Raw genomic sequence first — 20249 nt, 5'->3', positions numbered from 1 at the left:
TATTGGCACTAACGGTGGCATATCTTGCTCCTCAGGTGTTACCCAACTTGTGCCTCTATTTCCCCATGTGTCTATGGTTGCCGCTAGGTGTACCCAATCCACGTTATCCGACTCAGTCATACCCGGTAGGACATCCATATAAGGAGAATCTTTCCCATCATCAGTCTCTTTTTTGCATGTATAGCAATATCTTAATGGGGCGGAGTGAATAGTGGTATCCGATCGATTATCAATGATAACCTTGCTTCCTAAAGGATGTGCATGACCATTCTCAAGATCAACTCGAATGACAGAGTCCTGGAATTGTAGGTAGACATGGTTTTTCGACCAAATCATGCACCATTTGTGCTTCCCTCATGAAAGGACATCCTAAGATCATTTGATATGACATAGGATGCTTGGAGAAATCCATTACAATGAAGGTATGTTTTACCTTGTATCCCAGGACCTTGATCTTAAGATCCCTTAACATTCCAATAGGTTTAGCTATGGTTCCGTTTGCCATCTTAACCACTATGTTTGTGACTTCGAGGTGAGGTCTTCCCATAGATTCCCAACAGTTTTTAGTCACAATGCTCACGCCAGCACCACCATCAAGGATTCCCTTTAGAGTTAATCCCTTGGTAGTAATGGGGAGGGTGGCATTAGATTCGTCACCTTCAAAGTATTGTCCCAACTTGTTCACAGGTATTTCAACGACCGAGTCTTCATCTAGGTTGGGTTGTAGATCCCAATGTTCCCCTTCATCTTGAAGCCTGTCGGGTCTATCCATATTTGCAAATTGTGGTAGCCCCGCCTTTAGTTCTCCATTGAGAAATGCCCAAAGAGCTAAGAATAGCTAAGGATCTCCGTATAATTTGGATATGATCGTGGTTCTGATTTCAGAGGACATGAAATCCATTAGCTTAGACACATTCAACGGTACTTTTCGAGACATCGTCCCTTGACTAGGGACTGGTGAAGATGGAATCACTTCCTCTTTGATGGGGTCAGGCATTCCCTCACTAAACATTCTTTCAAGCAAAAAGGGTGTTTGCCCACTTCCTGATGTCCTATCCTCACTTTCTTCCCGAATGATACTAGGTATAGCTAATGGTTTATGGTTCCTGTGAAGCTGAACTTGTGTAGGAAACACTGTGTCTGGAATTTTGATTCTTCCAGGGTCTGCTAGCTCCAGTTCTCTTTGTGTTTCTTCCACCAAACCCCTTAAGTGTTGCACTTATTCAATCTCCTCAACTGGGTTTGGGTAAGTTCCAATCTTTTTCTTAAGGGTTTTTGGCCCACGTGGCTTGTCTTGGGGAGTCTCAATTAGTTTGGGTGGTCGAGAGGGCATTAACTGACTTGGTTGTGGGGCCGAGGAAGTTTTCTTCTGTTTCCCCTTATTTATGTACTCGCTTGATTCTCCTTCGCTGAGCTCCCGAGTGGGTTCCTCCCTTAAGGTAGTGGTTTTGGTCCCCATGGTTTCTATTGAATCAGAATCATCTTCAGGATCATTCATATACACGGGGTCGTCTCATGTTCCTATGTTAGTCTTTGAACTAGGCTTGGAGCTCGTGGCATTAAGCGATCTCTTCCGTCACGTTTTCTTTTTCTTTGCTCGAGCAATTGATGCAGTATCCCTCTCCTCGAGAATGTAGTTTTGATTTTGAAGCATTGACCGTGTAACTACATTCACGGGTACAACGGGTGTGGTTCCTCGTGCCTGGTTGGCGACCTCAACCAAATTCAATGGCGTAATCTTGGGTGCATTAGGATTATGTGGACATTGAGCAATCAAATGATATATGCCACAAAACGATTACATGTAAGTACCGGCATTCCCGATGTGCTCCCTTGATTTGGTTGCATCTGAGTAGCGATCTTCTGTAGCCTATTAGGGCACTCCGCTACACGATGCGGTCCACCACACTCGTAGCATTGAAGAGGTGGTCTCCTCGCCAAGGTATTAAGATTTTGCCCTCTTGTGGTGGCAAGAGCAGCCTTGATATACAGACTTGACTTGCCCGAAATGATCCTCCATGTAGTACTGGGGAGTCATTTCAAACGTATCAATCCCGTATGGAGCAGTGGGGTCTAACTCCTCTTCATAATCCCCACACGCACTATGCGACTCACAACCCATCTGGTTTATTGGGGTAATCCTTGGATGTGGAGGTTGTGGTCCTAGCACTGGCGGTGGTAACGGCACAGACTGGACTACATTCGGATTCCTTGGAACTATGTGCTGTGACAGTTGCTCGACAAGTTGTGCAGGCATTAGCGCAGGTACTTGAGGTGTGTTTGACCAGGCTAGTGGTGCCTGATTTGCCAACATTCGCTTAAGTACTAGGCAATCTTTAGATTGATGGCCATACTTACCACATGCATTGCATTTTCCATTGAATTTGACTTTCAATGTGGGACATTCACTCGTGCTATGTGGTCCTAAGCAAACCGAACACCATTGTTGCTCTCTTCTTGGGTACATATGGCTATTTTGAGGAGCTCGATTACCCCTAAAGTATTCTTGGAGAGCCTTAGTAAGGTCGGTCATAGACATTTCGGATATCTTGGGCTCCTTGGTACTAGGTTTTACCGTCATTGGCTCGTGCCCAGATACTTGCGAACTAACGGATTTTGTCTCCGAAGACACCTTTTTACCTGCAATCATCAAGTTGTCTTCTAACTGGATTGCATTGGCAGTGACTGCTTCCTACGTTGTAAGACCTCTAATGACTAGGCCATTGTATATGTCCTCGTGGCGCAATCCTCGGATGAATCTATTGAGCAGTTGGTTATTATTGAAGCGCTCATCGTCGAGAGTGCCCAGATACTTGCGAACTAACGGATTTTGTCTCCGAAGACACCTTTTTGCATTGCATTGGCAGTGACTGCTTCCCACGTTGTAAGACCTCTAATGACTAGGCCATTGTATATGTCCTCGTGGCGCAATCCTCGGATGAATCTATCGAGCAGTTGGTTATTATTGAAGCGCTCATCGTCGAGAGTGCAGCGAGAATTTAGATGCTTCAATTGACTTATAAAGTCTCTCACTGACTCCCCTTCCTCGCGTTCAGCTTTTTGGAGTTGAGATGCTACTCCCCAAAGCACACCCTCACGTATGTATTCTTTCAAGAACAATCTCTTGAGAGTGGGGTAGTGAGTGCGCTCTTCAACCCTTAAGGTTCGATACCAATCTCCAGCCTTCCCACTCAAGGTTAAGCCTAAGGCTTTACACTTATGCAGCTCATTGTGCTCTTCCAAGGAATCACACACGTGTTCAAAAACTTCAATGTGCTTCCTAACATCCTCGTTACCACTGAAGTTTTGAGTGAGCTTAGCTACTTGTACTAAAGTTTTGAGTGAGCTTAGCTACTTGTACTGCCTTGCTTCTAGGTTCTCTCTCAAGCATGCCCCGCATGTTTTTCGTAATAGATCGTCTGATCGTCTGAGCAAACACTGCGAGATCACCTAGGTGAGCAGGCATAGCTGGTGGAGGCACTTCTGGGATAGCCTGGCTGATAGGAGTTGGCGTTGGTCTGGGTATGTTGGCAAATGACGTAAGATACGATATGTGACTAGGCCTAGCTCCTCTTGGATAAGGGTGGTGATGATAAGGTGGTCGTGGAGCATACGCCATTGGCATACTAAGAGGCATAGGAGCTACATGAGCATGAGTAGTGATAGGTACATATGGTCGATAGGCACTGGCACGCACTGTTGTAGGTATTGTTCCACTAGGTAGCGGCGTCGTACTAACTACAGTGGTAACAGGTGCACTTTCCATCATGCTCATCATTGGAGTAGGCATTGTGGATTCCCTAATGGAAAGTTGAGCCAAGGTTGGAAAGCTAAAGTTACTGCTCGTGGGCTCAACCTGCATTGAGACTCCAGGCGAAACAACATATGAAGGGTCTATGGGACTAGGGTTGGTTGTTTGGCCTTGCCCGTATCCAAAAATCTCATAGGGCCAGTGGAAACTAGGTTCACCCCCCTATTTTGCCTTTGAAATTGGATAATTCTATGAAGAACCTCACATATCATTTGTTGTTGCTTCTCCAGATTAGTGGTGCTAGATGTAGATCGTAGGACTTCTAACCAACCTACATGGTATGTGTAACCCGTGTATAGGTCAGTTAGAGTCTCATATTCCCAATTTTCATTGAGAAATATCCCATCTAGACTTGGTGTGCCAAACGGTTCTCTTGAAGTGGACGCAATGTCACTTCTTATGGATTGGCTTCTAGGAACCTCTACTTTAGGAAGAGCATCGGAAGGTGGTAGCTCAGTAGGGCCCTCATTAAACGAAGTGGGTAGAATATCCACATGGACACTCTTTGAGAGGGTAGGGTCTACATGAGATGTGAATGGTGAATCCACTACCCCTCCTTCTTCATTTACTTCGCTTGTCGCATGTTCAGAGCGTGTAGCTCTACTAAAGGTCTCTATTAGACGACTAAACATGCTAGATCCGGGTTGTGGGACCCAAACTGGCATGTTTTGGCTTGTCTCCTCAGGGTTCTTGGTAGGGTGCCCTTCCATGGCTTCTGAGTCAGAGGACGAGTCACTAGCCGCTATTCGTGGATCTTGGTTGCACTTCCTTGGGTTCCAGCGGAAGGCCAAGATGCTAACGTGGAGGGATGGTGTGAGCCTGCGTAAACAGAAATGCTTTCTATTGGCTCAGACTCTAGCACCCGACCAGAGCGTAGATGCATGTGACGTGGGTACCCTACAGGCGTTGGTGACTACCTTTGAAGCCCACACAAGTGGGCTTCTTAGGTGTTTCGCACCCCGTTTTTACTTGTTTTTATATTATTTTTAACTCGTTTTTTACCACCTTACTTATGGTTGAACCTGAACTAGGGCGTGTGATAGCTCCAAACGAGCGTATCGTTTAAAGGGTCCTAGCGTGCTTTACAGCACCGTGTTTGCCTATCCAGAGCTCGTGTGGTCCTCAAAACAGTCTGTTTCCTTGTGGGGCAAAAGGTGCAGGCCTATTGGCTTGTGGAGGAAAGGGTGAAGGCTTTATCCCACATGCTCACTTCACTCCTTGGGGAGTGGGCTACATATAGGGCACAACTTTCCATAAGCTCTCACTTGAAAGAAAGCTATGGAGGCTCACTCTCCTATATATATATATCAAAAGACCGAGGCCGAGGCCGGGGTCAATTGGGGGTTTTTCTTTTCAAAATTTTTTTCTCCAAATAAAAAATCTTTCCTCTCCACACGTTTGGTTTTTTTTCTTTTAAAAAAAGTTAATTTTTCCTTTTTATTTTTATATTTTTTTTAAAATTAAATTTTCCTTTTTTTGTGATATCTTTCTAGGGTTCAGACTTTGCCGCGGCGCAGTTCGCACACGACGCAGGCCTGGGGATTCAGAAATCCCCCCCTCACACGCAGAAAACCAGAGACTAGAACGCACACGGAATAGAAAAATAACAAAAGAAGCAGAGTTGCAGGAGACAAATTGTAGAAACAGATTGCAAAACACAGAAACACCTTAACAACAAACACACAGTCGCCTTTCCTACAGTGTAAATTTCACTTCACGCAGCAGCCCGAGCTGCAAACTGGAGCTTGGTGCAGGGCATCTCCCCGGCAGTGGAAAATGTGCGCTTTTGCTGCACAGGTCGTTGCTAGGGACTTACCGAACACCGTATGCGAGCCACGAATGTCTGCAAGCATACAACCAGGAAAGCAAGCTCAAACAGAATGCAAGGGTGTGTCACTCACCGCTCAAACCACCACCGTGAAGGATTCCCGTGTCACAGCCGTGAAGGAGGAGCCGCCGTCCGCCGCTCTACCGCCTCGCCGCCGCCGTGCCGCTACACAGTGCTCGATCGCTCTCTCACTCTCTCTCTCTCTCTCTCTCTCTCACACACACGCAGGAGAAGGAAACCAAGAGGATAAGGCAAGAGCACTCTTGTATTCAACACATGAGAATGAGGGTTTTAGGGTTACATTTGACTCTTATAGGTGACTTGGCCATTCACACATGGGCGCCCATACATGACCGATCGATCCTAACTCTTATCCTATTGATATTCAAGGTGCGCCTCTCATCGGCGATCACCCAATCCCTTTATCCTTTGCATATGGTGACGACAAGCCCGGCCCATGACTCAGAATAGTTAAACTAATTACATGACGTAAAACATAGTACGTCTCATTGTCCATCATAGGTTAACAGACTGGATTTTTGGCAAGATTTCGAATGGGCCAGATAACCCATAACATTCACTTTTCTTTCATTTTTTCAGTTTGTGGCATATCTGGTTATCTAGGAATGCCTTCATATTTGATGCAAAAGTGGGTATTATAGCTCACATAGTTCTTATAAAAGGGATACTATTATGGCAAGTCTATTACTTGAAGTCAACTCATTTGGTGGAGAATGACACAGTTATATATTGGATGAGGGTACTCAAAGCTACACCTGTGGTCTAGAGTAATTAGGGAGGAAAAGCTAGTACATCACATGGTGGCCATGTGGCCATTTGTAGAGTAATTGTTAGTAATATATCTTCTATTACGAGAGAGAGAGAGAGAGAGAGAGAGAGAGTAAGAGCTAGATTGCAGGACTCAATCATGATTTGATTGATGTGTTGTACATGCTTTTATAGACTTGAAGCCTTATCTTTTGACTTATAGAATTACACACACACACACACTGAATTGATGACACATGGTACTCTTATCCTATCTACACATATAGCAGATGTTCACACCTAAGAGGATGTTCACACCTACTAAGCCCCAAATCCTAACAAACTCTCCCTTGGAATAAAGGACATGTTGTCTGAGAAACCTTCAATAGCCATGGTGATTTAGACTCTAGATTGTATCATGTGCTCAAAAGAGTCACAAGGATACCAAAATCTGAACTCTGATGTCAAGCATGATATAAGATCTTAACCACTCATGACATCCTACATCAATCCTATTGAGCCCCAAATCCTAACAAACTCTCCCTTGGTGGGAGGTGTTGTCTGAGAAACCTTCAATAGCCATGGTGATTTAGACTCTAGACTGTATCATGTGCTCAAAAGAGACATAAGGATACCAAAATCTGAACTCTGATGTCAAGCATGATATAAGATCTTGACCACTCATGACATTCTACATCAATTTACCTAAAAAGAAAGGGTATAAAGAGAATGATTGAACCTTTTATAACAATAAGACATTACAAAGTGGAAAACACACATATTGTTTATTTAAATCAGTTTTTGGGGGACATCTTGGGCAAAGAACCCTTTACTCACACGTATAGGATAAATCAGAAGACCCAGTCATACCTAATTATAATCTTCCTTGTTGATATATTTTCCATTACTGTGAATGCTTTGTCTTCTACTGATGTGGATACTTTTGCTTCACTACCAGAGTAGAACCCCCCCCTTAAACGTCACAAATAACGTCATCCAATTAGACATATTTTGTGTGATGCTAGGAGTGACGTACAAAACCTGTCGGCAAACGTCACTCATATAGTCACAACTATAACCATAATAGTGATGTTATAAGATCTTAAATTTTCAAAGCTAATCATCACAAATGTGACTTTAAACATCACAAAGTGTGACATTTAAAGTTGTATTTTGTGACTACTTTGTGATGTTTAAAGTCACATTTTATGACTTTAAAATGACTTTACGCATTGTTAGTGAGGAAATCGACCGCTTATTTCCATGGCAACCTACTGAAGTTCACTAGTTATGCGCACAGCATACACCAGACTAACATAGCATTAAATCAAGCAACAAAGACAGCTTATAGGTTGCTCGAACAATTATTGGACTGCCACAACAGAAAAACACAATACTACAAAGCTAATTTCAATGCAATTAACAACCGGACACAGACATGAAGACTCAGAAACATGATAGGATGACTCATGTACAATGAAGCTAAATATATATATACATATACATATATATATATATTATATACATATACATATATATTATATATATACACATATACATATATATATACACACATATATATTAAGAAGAGCAATGATACAAAAATGGTAGCCAGCCTCTGCAAGGCTTAAGACTCATCCTTTTATACTACTTGCTTGCTGTATTTGTCAGTGCTAAGATTTCTTCTGGATGGTAAGATGCACCAGCAAGGCGTGCAGGAGGCGTTGTTGAGTAATAATGACCTTTTAGCTACCATTCGGCTATTGCTGGAGGTGCTAACTTGCAATTGTGGTAGGGCGGCTATCCGGCTTTGCTGCTGTGCGGTCATTAGTCCGCGCTCGCACTTAGCCCTACGACTAAGACTTCCCAATCCACCGACGACTCGAACCCAAAATTGTTGACAGGCTTAAGACTCATCCTTTTATACTACTTGCTTGCTGTATCTGTTAGTGCTAAGATTTCTTCTGGATGGTAAGATGCACCAGTGAGGTGTGCAGGAGGCGCTGTTGAGTAATAATGACCTTTTAGCTACCATTCGGCTGTTGTTGCTGGCGGTGCTAACTTGCAATTGTGGTAGGGCGGCTATCCGGCTACTGCTGTTGTATGGTCATTAGTCCACGCCTGCACTTAGCCTACGACTAGGACTTGGCACGCCTGGTGGGTTGGATTCCCAATCCGCCGACGACTCGAACCCAAATGTTAACTGCCTCTTATGTTATGAGGGAGTTTTGGTCATGGTCTTGGCAACTATACCTTAGACTTCGAGACCCGAAAGGCGAAATTTGAAGGAAGCCTTCCATGATATGAATTCCGGGGATTGATTCCCGAAAGTGGACATGGGGAAGAAACATCCCAATGTAGTACTGACTTCTTCCCATGTTGCTTGACTGGTGGTGGATGTCCTTGCTTTCTTGGTGGTTGTTGTTTTGCTAGTCTCATTGGAGGACATCATGATAGTGAATAGCCGATCTTGTAGTTGGTCATAGTCCTTCTGGAGAGCCGTGGAATATTCTTCCAGATCTTCTTTTCCGAGTCTTTTCTCTCTGTAGTGCCTCTTTGGCCTAGTGCTCCTCCACCCAAGTGGAGACTTCCGTCCGGACTTTGTGTTGTTCTTGCCAAGTGGAGACTTCCGTCTGGACTTTGTGTTGACTCCTTTTGGCTTCCCCTTCTTTTTCGGGGTCTGTTTCTATGCCACCTCCAAAGTCTTGGACTGCATGGATCTGGTCACTGCCATGGCTGATAATTTGGCTACTTCTGTGGTTGGGTGGTTTTCTACTTGCTCATCCAGAGCTTGGATTTCCACTACGTTGACTGTAGGTGGACCAGACGTGGAAGCATGAGCTCCCTTTAATTATGCTTTATGCTTTTTTCATAGTTCACATTTTGACTTCCAGTGGCCTTGGCCACGATAATAAAAGCATGTAAGGATGGGCCTTGGGGAACCAGTCACGTCTCTGGGCAGAAAATTTCCACATTGGCATAAACTGCGGTCTGCGGAATTGGTCTTGTGCGGCCATTGGCTGGGCTGGTTGGATTGTAGCTACTACCTGGGGTTGCATTACTAGCTGCAGAGGTGCTCTCCTACCATTGTAGTGGCATAACTGCGGTCTGCGGAATTGGTCTTGTGCGGCCATTGGCTGGGCTGGTTGGATTGTAGCTACTACTTGGGGTTGCATTACTGGTTGCAGAGGTGCTCTCCTACCATTGTAGTGGCATGCTTCAATTGCATGTGTGGAAGTTCTGCAAATGGCACACCAAAGGTCGTTTAAGCCGCAGTTTTCGGCTCCATTGCGACACTTCGCAAACCAGATATCTGACCGGACGGTAGGAGTAGGCTTTGCACCTTCAGTGGTCAAATGAGCCATGGTTGCAGCCAATTCTTTGACTATTTTCCACGCCTTCTTGCTCTTGGACCTTATCTTGTGCTCCTCCTCCTCCTCCGATTCGTTATTGGCTGTGGAATCATCGGAATCATTCTGTTCGTTCAAAGATTCAGATGAGGACTATTTGGACTTCTTTGTATTTTTAGATTTCTTCTTACTTTTGATCGGACCTACTAATACCCATTCTGCTTTGAGAGCTGAGTCTACCAGTTGTTCCATGGTAATGGTAGACATGTACACTCTGACTACAGAGCATTTGATTTGCTTGTTGAGGCCCTTCATGAAATAAGAATTTAGAATTTCTTATGCAGGCTAATTAGTTGCATCTAATCTACGGAGAAGTTTGTGAAACTTTGGGGAACTTTGCAGCATAATCTTCCACTGTCATTGCCTTCTGAGCCATTCTGGACAACTTATCCAAGACATGCACATATGTCTTGTCCTCTCTGAAGCGTTGAAGGAATGCATCTCGGATGGCATTACAAGTGGGGAAATGGGCATAGCCATACAGAGCTACCCAAAGAGTGGCACTTTTGTGAAGTGTGGAAACGAAAGCATCCTTCTTGAGATTCTAGTCCATTGGGCCAAGAACATTAACACGCCAAGTTGTGTCAAACATTAGGATGTGGGCATCGGGATCATCTGAGGACTTGTGGGAGAATTTGGGATACTTTATGGTGACAATTGGTCACTGCATGGTGTTTTGGTAAGTGAAGGATTGAGGCTATGGGGGTGGGGTGGTGGTGAGGTTGGGGTGGAGGAAGTTGGTAGTTCTACTTCTGAGTGGGATGGGGATTGTTCATGGTTAGATTCTTGGGGATGAGGGGTGAGTGGTTCTTCTTCTGAATGGGAGGTGGGTTCTTTTGGTTCTAATTTAGCTGGGTGGTTATCAGGGTTGGCAAAGAAGGTTTGTCGAGCTTGGTTACGCTCCAAGTAGCGTCATTGGCGTGCTGACATGGGGGACGGGTTTGAAAACAAGGGGGAGAGCTTCAAACACAACAACAACTAGATAACAGGCGAAATAACAGCTACATGAAGCAATAACAAGCATCATGGTCGCCAAAGTGTTAGCGAGGAAATCGACCGCTTATTTCCCCGGCAACCTATTGAAGTTCACTGGTTATGCGCGTAGCATACACCAGACTAGCATAGTGTTAAATCAAGCAACAAAGACAGCTTACAGGTTACTCGAACAATTACTGGACTGCCTATTCACTTAACAGCGGAAGAACACAATACTACAGAGCTAATTTCAATGGAGTTAACAATTGGACATAGACATCAAGACTTAAAACATGACAGGATGACTCATGTACAATGAAGCTAAAACCCAAAAAGGCAATAGTCTTTGCTAATATATATATATATATATATTAAGAAGAGCAATGATACAAAAACGGCAGCCAACCTCTGCATGGCTCAAGACTCATCTTTTTATACTACTTGCTTGCTGCATCTGTCAGTACTAAGATTTCTTCTGGATGGTAAGATGCGCCAGTGAGGCGTGTAAGAGTAATAATGACCTTTTAGCTTCCATCTGGCTGTCTCGCTCTGGCAGTGCTGACTTGCAGTTGTAGTAGGGCAGCTATCCGGGTACTGCTACGGTTATTAGTCCGCGTCGCCCTTACCGCCCTTAGCCTACGGCTAACATACGCAAATAAGGGATCTTCATATGGGAGAGTGAGTGCATGCATTGGATAGAAGTTCTAACTAAGGACCTCTTTGCCTTGGTATAACATTACCTTTAGGTACTACATGTGGTCAAGTAGTAGACTTATCCATCAAATCAGGTGGCTTCAACGAGTTGATCATTAACATCATGGGCATCATCGATTTTTCCACTGGTAGATTCTTCTTTAGGTGCTACATGTGGTCAAGTAGTAGACTTATCCATCAAATCACGTGGCTTTAACGAGTTGATCATTGACATCATGGGCATCATCGGTTTTTCCACTGGTAGATTCTTCTTTAAATTTTCTCCGTTGGAAAAATTCAGAATCAACCTATGTGGGTATGAATGAACAAAATGTGTAGGCTCTTCATATGGGAAAGTGAGTGCACCCATCATGATAGAACTGCTAAGTTAGGATCTCTTTGCCTTCGCATAACATTAGTCGTCATGATAGAACTACTAAGTTATGATCTTTTTACCTTTGCCTAACATTACCTTTAGCTCCTACATGTGGTCAAAAAATAGTCTTATCCATCAAGGGTTTGGATGGCACTAGAGACACGCTCTCTCTCTCTCTCTCTCTCTCTCTCTCTCTCTCTCTCTCTCTCTCTCTCTCTCTCTCTCTCTCTCGCTCTCTCCTATTTTTCCGTTCCAAAAATCGCTCATTTTTATTTTTCCCATTTAATCTTTCTTTAGAAAAACTAATTCCTCTCTCTCTCTCTCTCTCTCTCTCTCTCTCGCTTTCGCGTGTGCGCACACATTTTTGCGATAAAAAAGGCTCATTTTGTATTTTTCCCATTTAAAGCAAAACAAAAAAACTTTTTTAAAACTAATTCTACTCTCTCTCTCTCTCTCAGTGATGCTAAAGAAGACACATAAGCCAAGTGACATTTTGAAAGTGCGAATCACTCACACAGAAGTAGCAAGTAGAACGAGATAGAGAAGTTGTGCTTGGGTACTTGGAAGTAGGCAGCTATGCAATAGTCCCCCTATAGGTGGCCTCCATTGATAGGATATCATCGTGCTGCACTTTGGAGGAGGCTACTAGTAACAAAGTTCTAAACAACCTCAAAACTCTAGGCGAGAGAGAGATAAGATAAGGTTTTCCCCTCATGTTTTGGTCTAAAAAGCTGTGGTTAAGCGTGTGTTCACATGGGTTCTTTAAATTTGTTGCCTTCATCTCTACATGGAAACCCAAGATGAGGCATGTTTAGATTTGTTGTGGTCATGGGAGAACCACATGACCACCAACAAATCTACATGGAACCACTTGCTTGAGATTGGCTTGGAAAGAAACCTCAAGAAAGTTGCATCAACATTGACAATGGATTGGCATGAAGATTGAGATGACCTTCTATTTTGGGGCCAAGTTGAGTCCATATGGTGTTTGTGATGAGGCACAAAGTGCCACAATTTGACATTTTGACGAGCCAATGTGAGCTCGAGTTTTCTAGCCGTGTGTGAACCACATGAAGTGTTCAATTGTCCATGTTGAGATGTGTATGTGAGTAGTGTCAAGGGTTAAGACACGTGTATTGTGTTTGAAGCTGTGTGTGAACCACATGATGTGTTCAATTATCCGTGTTGAGATTTGTATGTGAGTAGTGTCCAAGGTTGTATTGAGTTGGGTCTTTGAGGCTATATAATTATTTGGGTCTTTTGATTAATGAGAAAGAAGAAAGTGTTTTTAGGATTGAATCTCATGCTCTTGCCCATTATTCTAATTATGTATTTATTCTCTTAATTCTTGCATTATGGAGTTGATTAGATTTGATCATCCTATGGTGTTTGTGGTCCGAGAGAGAGAGAGAGAGAGAGAGAGAGAGAGAGAGAGAGAGAGAGAGAGAGAGCTAAAAAGACCCAAAGGGCCCATTAGACAAGAGTAACACAATGGCTCCATGAAAATACTAATCCATTGGAAAATAGAAAAAATTAAAAAAGAAATTAGCTACATATACTATGAGCATGTGTCGATGAAAAGGGAGTACAAGTAGCCATGTGTGGCTAATACAAGGTGCAGGTACATGCGTGTGCTCACACATAGAGAGTTTGATGCCGAGTTTCTCAAAATGGTAAACCTGCAAAATCTCATGGTGAGAGCTCAAGACACAAAGAAGGAGCCATTTAGAATCCTTCAAGCTTCACGAGGGCCTACTAGCAAATCCTTCAAATGAGGTGGCTTTATCTCCATCGTCAGATGCAATCAAACACCGGCCAACTTCTCTTGAATCCGATGTTGATTGACCAAGAAGTTATTCGTCACCCAACAACATTCCGTGAAGATCAATTTTTCTCACTTGCCGTGCCCTAACACCCCGCGGCCCCCTGCCCCCTGTTGGATACCCAACAGGGTGAGGTCTGAACACGCCTTGAGCTGGAGCGTGAATCCTGGAGTGTGTAGTCACTGTGGTGCACTCGTCTAAAACTGGGTTCAAACTAGTGAATCGGAACGGTTTCCTTTCTTACAAGAAGACATGGCTGGGCTTTACATGAAAGGCCACTTCGCCCTTGCATCTCTGCCTGTGTCTGGCAAGCCGAGGGGAGTCCACACCTCCCCCTGGTCTTCCATGCCCATCTCCACAGCAAAGGCAGCCCCGAAGTTGGAAACAAAGGTTCTGGAAGAACCAGACACAGGAGAGCCAACAATGAAAATTAGGTTTTCTGACAATTCAGGAACGGGAAGAAAGCCCGTGCTAGATTCACAGAAGAAAATTAGAGTTTCGGTTACAGACGAGCCAACGCTGGCTTCATGCATGGAGGTTAGGGCTTTGGAAAACTCAGGCACAGAGAAGCATACAGGGGTGGATATTAGGGTTACGGAAGTGACAGATGCAGAGGATGAAGAGATGGATTCAGAGTTTAGTGCAGCAGAAGAGCTGGATGCAGGCATGGAGATGTTTCTTCCTCCTGGTGCTGTGCTTTCAGAGGAGAAGCCTTTGAGAAGACTGCCTGGTTCTAATATATACTTGGGGCCCTTTGCCAAAAACAGTAGGGTTAAGCAAGCAGAGTTTGTCAAGAGCAGCCCAGATGTAGCAGACTGCCCGGATACTAAGCTCCCAGAATTCGCATTGGTTGGCCGTTCCAATGTCGGAAAGTCGTCTCTTATCAATGCTCTTGTTCAGAGGAAGGACCTTGCTCAAACTTCTAAAAAACCAGGTAACGACAGCAAATCCTGCTTGCTTACATTTCACGTCTTGTTTTGCATGTTCATAAAACACATGCAGGCGTGTATGTGTGCACTCACGTGTATATGTGAACATGTATACATGTTCATGAAACAGCACACATGGGCATGCACATATACACACGCATATGTTTGTGTGTGTATATGTGACGCATGTATACACACTTTATCCTTTTTCGGAAACTCCAGGGTATGCTTTCAATTGGATATAAGTAGTGTAAAAAAATCTAGCAGTCTTGCAGAATCAATACAACAAATTTGCTTTGCCTATCCATAATAATTAAACACTATTATTACGCTTTACCGATGTCAAGTGATGACAAGGTCCATGCTAATCTCAAAGGAAAGATCAGGAATTTCCAACTTTATAAGTACATGACGTGTCTTACCATGTGGCCTTGTGCTCTAGCTTCTCCAATGTCCCTTGTGTCAACCTTAAATGGAATCAAGCAGCTCTTGCAACAAAGTTTGAGAAAATTTGAGTAGAACACAGAGGTGGGCATTGAAAAGTACCCAGCCTTTTAGTCCCACCATTTCCCATGAGAACATAAACCCACTCCAATTTCTCCAACTTGGAGAGGGCTTCCAATGCCTTCTTGATCACCTCTTACAAAATGTTTGTCAATGGAGCAATGTCGAAAAATTTGTCGAGATGTCCTTTGTAAGCTTGGGCAAGTCAATAGACAGTTGGAGGTTCTTGGTGCCTTGGAGAATCTACCAATCCACAATATTTTTGACTGTTGTGGAGGGTCCAGAAAAATTTTGCTTGGACCAATAATTTACTCCAAAACAAGAAACATTCATTAGAAAGATGATGTATTTCATCTTGTCGATGCCAAGCTTTTATTTTTTGGGCTACAACTTTTGAACAGTTTTTTGATGTGCTTTGAATGCTCGCTGGGTCGAAAACTTAGATATCTCCCAAGAAAACAAAAACATTCTTTCCAATTAAGGGTTTGAAAATTTGCATCACCATTTTATTGAATGGTGTTAGGGCATTGTTCAGGCCAAATGGACCAGCATCACTTGAACTCAAAATGACCTTTTTTTGTTTTGAAATGGTCTTGTGAATATCGTTCTCAGCAATCCCAATCTACTTTTTCAATCTAAAATTTTGGCACCATTTACTGAAACTGATCCATCACAAGTATGGTCTTAAACTACTGAATGCACCCCTATTCGTCGGCCTTTGTTCCTTTATTGAATAGTGCTCACAAATGGCCCACCGTTAATCAAAATTCTCGTATTTCCCAGTAGTGTGGCATATGTATCCATGTTGGGAAAGCGGGATGATGCATGTGCCAACTTTTCATGAATTGAAGGAATTAAATGGATAACAGTGCTGAAGCAAAACACATCATAGGGAAAATGCAGGTCAAAGGTGCTGTCCAGCAGGTGATACAGTTGGTGACAGGCATTCAGCCTGCAGCCACATCATCTGTACGTCATTCATGGTCAGTACAACAGGGATTTACATTCATGCAAGCAATACAAGTAAATACACCTACAGGTGGGGGCCTTTCTGAGGGTTATCGGGACCAATCATGTGTGCAGTTTTCTGTCTCTACACTCCCATCTCTTTCTTGCATAATTCAGTTTTGTGAAGTGTTCTCTGCTAATCAAGTGAAAAGGTTCCAATTAGGCTTCCGCATGTAACAAGTCGGGGGGACTTGGCTCAATCTCTGGTGTAATTCATCAATGAAGCCCTTGAGCGAGGTTACTGGTTGGCTCCTAGTCTTCTATGCTTTTGTTGTGTATTTACACATACTGCCTCTTATCTCAGTTTGTTGTACACCTCTTTCTAGACTGTGTTTAAACTGCTGATCAGGCCCATTTTAGGCACTTGGGCACATGAAGCAGGCATGTTACCACATTTTCACACTGGCAGTGTGGGCAGGCTGGGAGAGGGTGGGGGCAGGCTGGTGCGGTGCCTGATAGCATGCTGAAGCAATACTAAACAGGAACCGTGCGCCCCCCGCCCCCCCCTCCCCCCTAAACGGAAGGGGCAACTGAACACGGAAAATCTAATCAATCATGAAATCTGAAAATACACATATGCATGCCAGATAAAACAAGATGACAAAGCTGCACAGGACACCACACTAGGGGCCAGAAGATGCCCCCCCCCCCCTTTATGGTTAGATTACCAAAAAGGAGTCTGCTTCCAATACAACTTTGCGGGTGCCCAGGGTTCACTACTGGTTGCACTTGTTTCTTCCTATACAATATGAAAACAAGAAAAACATCACAATATTTGAATCTGCTGACAATTTCAGCACATGTAGGACAACTATGGACAGTCCATAGTACTCCCACATCAGCCCGGGACAACTCAACATCATCATCGTCCTCTTGTCTGGCTCATAGAGCAAGTCGACCAGCCCTCAAAGGCTGGTCAACCAGCCCTCAGTAGCCACAGAAGAAAGCGACCAGTAATTGTGCACAAGCCTGAAAACCTCTGGTCGGAAGGAAAACTGTCTAGCAGCCCACAACCAGCTCTTCCTCCCTGTTTTTAACCTCTGTCCAGCCTCTATTCAAGCTGTAAATCCCCCGGCTAGCAGTGGAGAACATGCAGAAGGAGTCGGCCAGCTTCTCCCATGCATCCGGTGAACTTCAGTCGCGATGGATGGCTGTAGAAACTTGCCAACAGGCTGAAAACCAGCCGACCAGCCCTCATGCGCCCTTGAAAAGCATGCGCCCCCTCCAATCTGGAGTTTTGTCAATAATAGAGGCTTCCCCGCTGAAAATAGCCCACACGTGTGCTTTTCTGGTCCAGAAAGGGGCGCCTACATGAAGGGGCTCCAAATAATGTCAAGTGCCCGGTCTTTGGCTGCCATGTGTATTAAATAAGTCCTGCTCAATGTGTACTCACTTATAAGTTGTCCGGTCACTTATAAGTGAGTGTGAACTTGCATCCATTATTAACATGTGAACTCATAAAGCTGTAAATTGAGTTTTTGGGAATACTTACCACCTGCAAAACACATGGAGACCACGTGTCAGTCCCAAACAGGTGTGCACATACACATCCAACAGGGTGCCCAAGCATCCCCGGCCCCATGGACAACACAGGCAGAAATCTGAGGCATTCTCCAGGCAAACAAGACAAGTCATCCAAAGATAAAATCAAAGTCATGCACACACGAGTGCAATTATATTGGAAGAAACACCCATTTGCTTAGTTGTATCCGATAAAATGTCCAGGGCTCATGATCCTTCCGGAACCTTACCAGAACATAAATACACAAGATCTCCAAGATAGCTAGTCCCAGAGACTTTCATCATGTCAGGCTCCATGGCCATACATGTACACCATGTCAGGTCCCACTAGCCACACATGTACTATCATGTCAGGCTACACCAACCATATATGTACTGTCATGTCAGGCATCAAGGTGGTTCCAAACGTAGTGAACGATACGTTTAGTACATTTGGAAAACGTGCTGAAAAGATTCCAAACGTAGTGGACGTTGCCCTCGATATATATGTATACAAAATTTATAGTTTACTTATAAACTTTTGAAATATGAAGTTTGAGGATTAAAATATGAAGTTGGAAATATTTCAATCAATGAAGTTTGAATAAAATTCCACACGTGCGTGTTGGAGCGACCGACACCTGGGGTGTGAGTGTGCCTTGCCCATACGGAACTCGGTGCACGAGGCATCTATGGCATATGCACAAAAAGCAATCAACGGCTTTGTCTAAAGGAGGAGTTTTGGCAGTCGGTCCACACTATTGTCATTGCGGTTACGCCCTTCTATAGGGTATTGCGGATGACCGACATGGAGGGAGCCACCATGGGCCTTCTTGTTCACTTCATGAGAGAGGCCATAGCAGAGTTACGCAATTCTCCTTCCATCGACAAGGAGAAGCGCAATGGTATGTTGGCCATTGTGGAGAAGAGATTGAAGTGGATGCGAAGACCTATCCATGGTCTTGCCGCTTTATTGCATCCGGCTTACAAATCACCCGCCCTCTTCACCAACGTGGAGCTACTTAAAGCCCGAGATGCTTACTTGCCCAAAGCATTGCCGGAGGATCGCCATGGGAAGTTCCTTGAGGAGCTCATAAGCTACAATGACCAAAGGGGAGGAGCCGCGTTTGCATCTACTACCTGTTGGAAGAGGGAATCCCTTGTGAAGCCCCTCTTTTGGTGGGAGACATTTGGGTATGCGCTCTCAAGCCTCCAAAAGGTGGCTTTGAGAATCCTAGCTCAGGATTGCTCTTCAAGTGCATGTGAGAGAAACTGGAGTTCCTACTCACTTGTACACACGAAGTTACGTAATCGCTTGAGCACGTAACAGTTAGAGCGGCTAGTGTATTGCCGCGCTAACTTGCGCATGGTGTGCGCAATGCAAAAGATGGAATCGGCGAGACAGGTATAAGCTACAACTTATAAGTTATAAGTTATAAGCATTCAAATTTCAAACTTCAATGTTTATTGAAATTTGGAATCAAATTCTAATACATTGCTTGTCACTTGATCATTGTACAATGTAGGTGAATGTGGATGCATTCAAGCTCATAGGGGGCACTCTTGAGAGTGTAAACAAAGTGCAGGATGAGGAGGAGGAGAGGATCTATGCAGAGATCTATCGAGAGCTCAAGTCGTTTGATCGACGACCTACTCGCACTCGTCTTGGGCGTGGAGGTAGTGGCAGAGGAGTGCAAGTAGGAAGCCGTGGATGCACGGTTCGTGGTGCTTCCAGGGACATAGTGCATATCTATGTGCGGCGTGGATCGGGTAGCTCCACACTTGCTCTTGCAGATGAGGATGCTCCCTTTGGCTTCTCACATGAGCTTAGAGAGCCCGAGTTCGATGATGAGGGCAACCTTCTTAGCGATGGCGACTTCGGGGAGGCCACTGATGTGTCCTCTTCTCATGAGGATGATTTCAGCGAGAGCTTTGATAGTGATGCCTTTGTCTAGTCTCTCCTTGTGTCTAATCCCCACGGATCCCCTCGTGATCGATCTTGGTTCGAAACTCGAATCCTGCAAACAAACGAACAACAACAAGCAAGGGGGTGCAGGCCTGACTCACCTCCCAACCATGACAGCCGTGGGCGAGCTCACAGTCTTGGCTGTCCCCACCGAGCCACGAGCTGAGCTAACTAGGTTGATGTACCGACCAATCTCCTCCTCGTGACGTCCCATACCGCCACGAAGCTGCCCTCGCGGGCCTCGAGATTGCTGCCGGCCTCGGCTGCGTAAAGCAGGTGCACGTCTGCACTAGATCCAGGCTCCAAGACCATAGAGCTCTCACAAACTTGCGAGACTCTCTATAATACAATAACTAACCTTGGCCACCCTTTTATAGGCTCTTGGCCGGTCATCGAGCGTCCACACTTGGCCGCCCGCCCGTCCATACTTGGGTGCCCGCCCGTTAGTATATCCCTAACTCAGCTCGTCAATCAGCCTGCCTAGTTCCAAGCTTCCCCAAGCCTCGAAACTAGTCTTGCATGCGTATAGCACACGGTAGATACCCACTGTGCACATGACATACTCCCCTTCCTCTAAGAGCTCACTCCTGAGCTCACTAAAAAGCCAGGGTAATCTCTCTGAAGAGAAGTCAATGTCTCCCATGTAGCGTCCTCCTCA

At 44.5% G+C, this 20249-nt stretch overlaps 1 protein-coding gene across 1 annotated transcript in view; it reads left to right on the top strand.

Moving 5' to 3' along the window:
- The first annotated feature begins 13828 nt into the window (after positions 1-13828).
- The window catches only part of LOC147629925 (GTP-binding protein At2g22870-like), a 30610-nt gene continuing 24189 nt past the window's right edge, over positions 13829-20249 (top strand). The window contains exon 1 of the mRNA XM_086811449.1: positions 13829-14618. Within this exon, the coding sequence (XP_086667575.1) occupies positions 13937-14618 (682 nt within the window). The 5' untranslated portion in view covers positions 13829-13936. The remainder of the gene's footprint in view (positions 14619-20249) is intronic.

This window comes from Cibotium barometz, chromosome 17 (genome assembly GCF_041138505.1).
Source record: "Cibotium barometz isolate CiBa-2024 chromosome 17, ASM4113850v1, whole genome shotgun sequence".
Classification (NCBI taxonomy): Eukaryota; Viridiplantae; Streptophyta; class Polypodiopsida; order Cyatheales; family Cibotiaceae; genus Cibotium; species Cibotium barometz.
The sequence above is the reverse complement of the archived record's forward strand: the minus strand, read 5'-3'. Positions and strand labels throughout refer to the sequence as shown.